The 3165-nt window shown below is 53.9% G+C and overlaps 1 protein-coding gene across 1 annotated transcript in view; it reads left to right on the top strand.

Annotated features, from left to right (window-relative positions):
- Positions 1-3165, top strand: part of Dsg4 (desmoglein 4) — a 36713-nt gene that overhangs the window by 11146 nt on the left and 22402 nt on the right. The window contains exons 5-6 of the mRNA XM_008828854.1: positions 783-938; positions 1282-1426. Of these exons, the coding sequence (XP_008827076.1) occupies positions 783-938; positions 1282-1426 (301 nt within the window). The remainder of the gene's footprint in view (positions 1-782; positions 939-1281; positions 1427-3165) is intronic.

Raw genomic sequence — 3165 nt, forward strand, 5'->3', positions numbered from 1 at the left:
TTCATTTAACCCATAGCTTTGTGTTACCCAGTTTATATTACAAACTCAGTTCTATTTGCACTTCGAGGATTTCTAGATTTTCTTCAATGTAAAAAACATTAAGATTAAGAAATCTTAACATTTTAATACATAGCAGAAGCACATATATATATATACATATAGAAAACATTTCACTATCTCTACACACCACATTTCTCTTCTGAACTTCTTCACTAACATATCATTTTAACTGTCTCACACTCAAATCTAAACATAATAAAATTAAATATAATCCAAAGTTTTTAAAATACTAAAGAGAGGCCAGGGATAAGGTTCAGTTGGTAGAGCACTTGCTTAGCAGGCACAAAGCCCTGACTTTCACTCGCACCACATAAAACCAGGCATAGTGGTAAAACTTGCAAATCCCAATACTGGGGGAAGCATAGGCAGGAAAATCAGAAATTCAAGGTTATCCTCAGTTATTTCGAGGCCCACCCAGGCTCCATGAGTCTCTGTTTCAAAAACAAAATGAAAGAAAACAAATAGACTAAAAACCCACTACAGATTCTGGCTGCTTCTGTTAGGCTGGAACACCCCACAATAAGTCTACTAGTTAATATCACATCCCCACCATAATATGGTACTTGGTCAATGATTCCGAAGTCACACAGGACTACACCCTGAGGTTCTGTTTCTAACCAAAGCCCTCTTGTACTCAAATCTCATTGCCTTCTCCATCCACTGCACCCAAGCTTCTAGATCTGCCCTAAATTTGGTTCCAATCCTGGCCATTTCTCTTACAGATTCGATCAGACTGCGAAGTGAGCCAGAAAATCACATATCGAATCTCTGGAGCAGGGATTGATCGTCCACCTTATGGAGTGTTCACTATCAACCCTCGGACTGGGGAAATCAACATCACCTCAGTGGTGGACAGGGAGATAACCCCACTGTTCCTGGCAAGTCACAGCAGTGGGCTCTGATTTGTTCATCTTCTTTTTCTCTTTTTCTCTTCTTTCTAAAACTGGTCTCAAGTCTATGGTTGCTTTTGATAACAATCATGGTACATTGAAATAAATGAAGGACTTAAGGAGTGGGAAAACTTCAAGATCAAAGTTGGATTCCCCTGTGTGTTGCAGCTGGGTATGACGGAGCAACTTCATGATTTCAAAATACTGGACTCCAACATAGTCTGAATTCATAGGAAAATGTCATTTCTTTGCATATTTCCTCCTGTGTTTTTGAACATATTGTCTAATTTCCCCTGGTATAGAAAGACAGCTTTTCTCTGCCTTCCCACAGATTCATTGTCGGGCTCTGAATTCCCGGGGAGAAGATTTGGAGAGGCCTCTGGAGCTCAGAGTCAAAGTCATGGACGTGAATGATAACCCCCCAGTCTTCACACAGAACGTGTACACAGCCAACATCGAAGAAAACAGTGATGCCAGTGAGTGAACAGCTGCCACCTCTGTCACACCGCCCACCTCTGTCACACCGTCCACCTCTGTCACACCATCCACCTCTGTCACACCACCCACCTCTGTCACACCGTCGACCTCTGTCACACCGTCCACCTCTGTCTGTCACACCGCCCACCTCTGTCACACCGCCCACCTCTGTCACACCGCCCACCTCTGTCACACCGCCCACCTCTGTCACACCGCCCACCTCTGTCACACCGCCCACCTCTGTCACACCGCCCACCTCTGTCACACCGCCCACCTCTGTCACACCGCCCACCTCTGTCACACCGCCCACCTCTGTCACACCGCCCACCTCTGTCACACCGCCCACCTCTGTCACACCGCCCACCTCTGTCACACCGCCCACCTCTGTCACACCGCCCACCTCTGTCACACCGCCCACCTCTGTCACACCGCCCACCTCTGTCACACCGCCCACCTCTGTCACACCGCCCACCTCTGTCACACCGCCCACCTCTGTCACACCGCCCACCTCTGTCACACCGCCCACCTCTGTCACACCGCCCACCTCTGTCACACCGCCCACCTCTGTCACACCGCCCACCTCTGTCACACCGCCCACCTCTGTCACACCGCCCACCTCTGTCACACCGCCCACCTCTGTCACACCGCCCACCTCTGTCACACCGCCCACCTCTGTCACACCGCCCACCTCTGTCACACCGCCCACCTCTGTCACACCGCCCACCTCTGTCACACCGCCCACCTCTGTCACACCGCCCACCTCTGTCACACCGCCCACCTCTGTCACACCGCCCACCTCTGTCACACCGCCCACCTCTGTCACACCGCCCACCTCTGTCACACCGCCCACCTCTGTCACACCGCCCACCTCTGTCACACCGCCCACCTCTGTCACACCGCCCACCTCTGTCACACCGCCCACCTCTGTCACACCGCCCACCTCTGTCACACCGCCCACCTCTGTCACACCGCCCACCTCTGTCACACCGCCCACCTCTGTCACACCGCCCACCTCTGTCACACCGCCCACCTCTGTCACACCGCCCACCTCTGTCACACCGCCCACCTCTGTCACACCGCCCACCTCTGTCACACCGCCCACCTCTGTCACACCGCCCACCTCTGTCACACCGCCCACCTCTGTCACACCGCCCACCTCTGTCACACCGCCCACCTCTGTCACACCGCCCACCTCTGTCACACCGCCCACCTCTGTCACACCGCCCACCTCTGTCACACCGCCCACCTCTGTCACACCGCCCACCTCTGTCACACCGCCCACCTCTGTCACACCGCCCACCTCTGTCACACCGCCCACCTCTGTCACACCGCCCACCTCTGTCACACCGCCCACCTCTGTCACACCGCCCACCTCTGTCACACCGCCCACCTCTGTCACACCGCCCACCTCTGTCACACCGCCCACCTCTGTCACACCATCCACCTCTGTCTATCACACCGCCCACCTTTGTCACACCGCCCACCTCTGTCACACCGCCCACCTCTGTCTATCACACCACCCACCTTTGTCACACCGTCCACCTCTGTCACACCACCCACCTCTGTCACACCGCCCACCTCTGTCACACCGCCCACCTCTGTCACACCGCCCACCTCTGTCACACCATCCACCTCTGTCTATCACACCGTCCACCTCTGTCACACCGCCCACCTCTGTCACACCGTCCACCTCTGTCACACCACCCACCTCTGTCACACCGTCGACCTCTGTAACACC

The sequence above is a fragment of the Nannospalax galili genome, unplaced genomic scaffold, assembly GCF_000622305.1.
Source record: "Nannospalax galili isolate Female #2095 unplaced genomic scaffold, S.galili_v1.0 scaffold252, whole genome shotgun sequence".
Taxonomy (NCBI): domain Eukaryota; kingdom Metazoa; phylum Chordata; class Mammalia; order Rodentia; family Spalacidae; genus Nannospalax; species Nannospalax galili.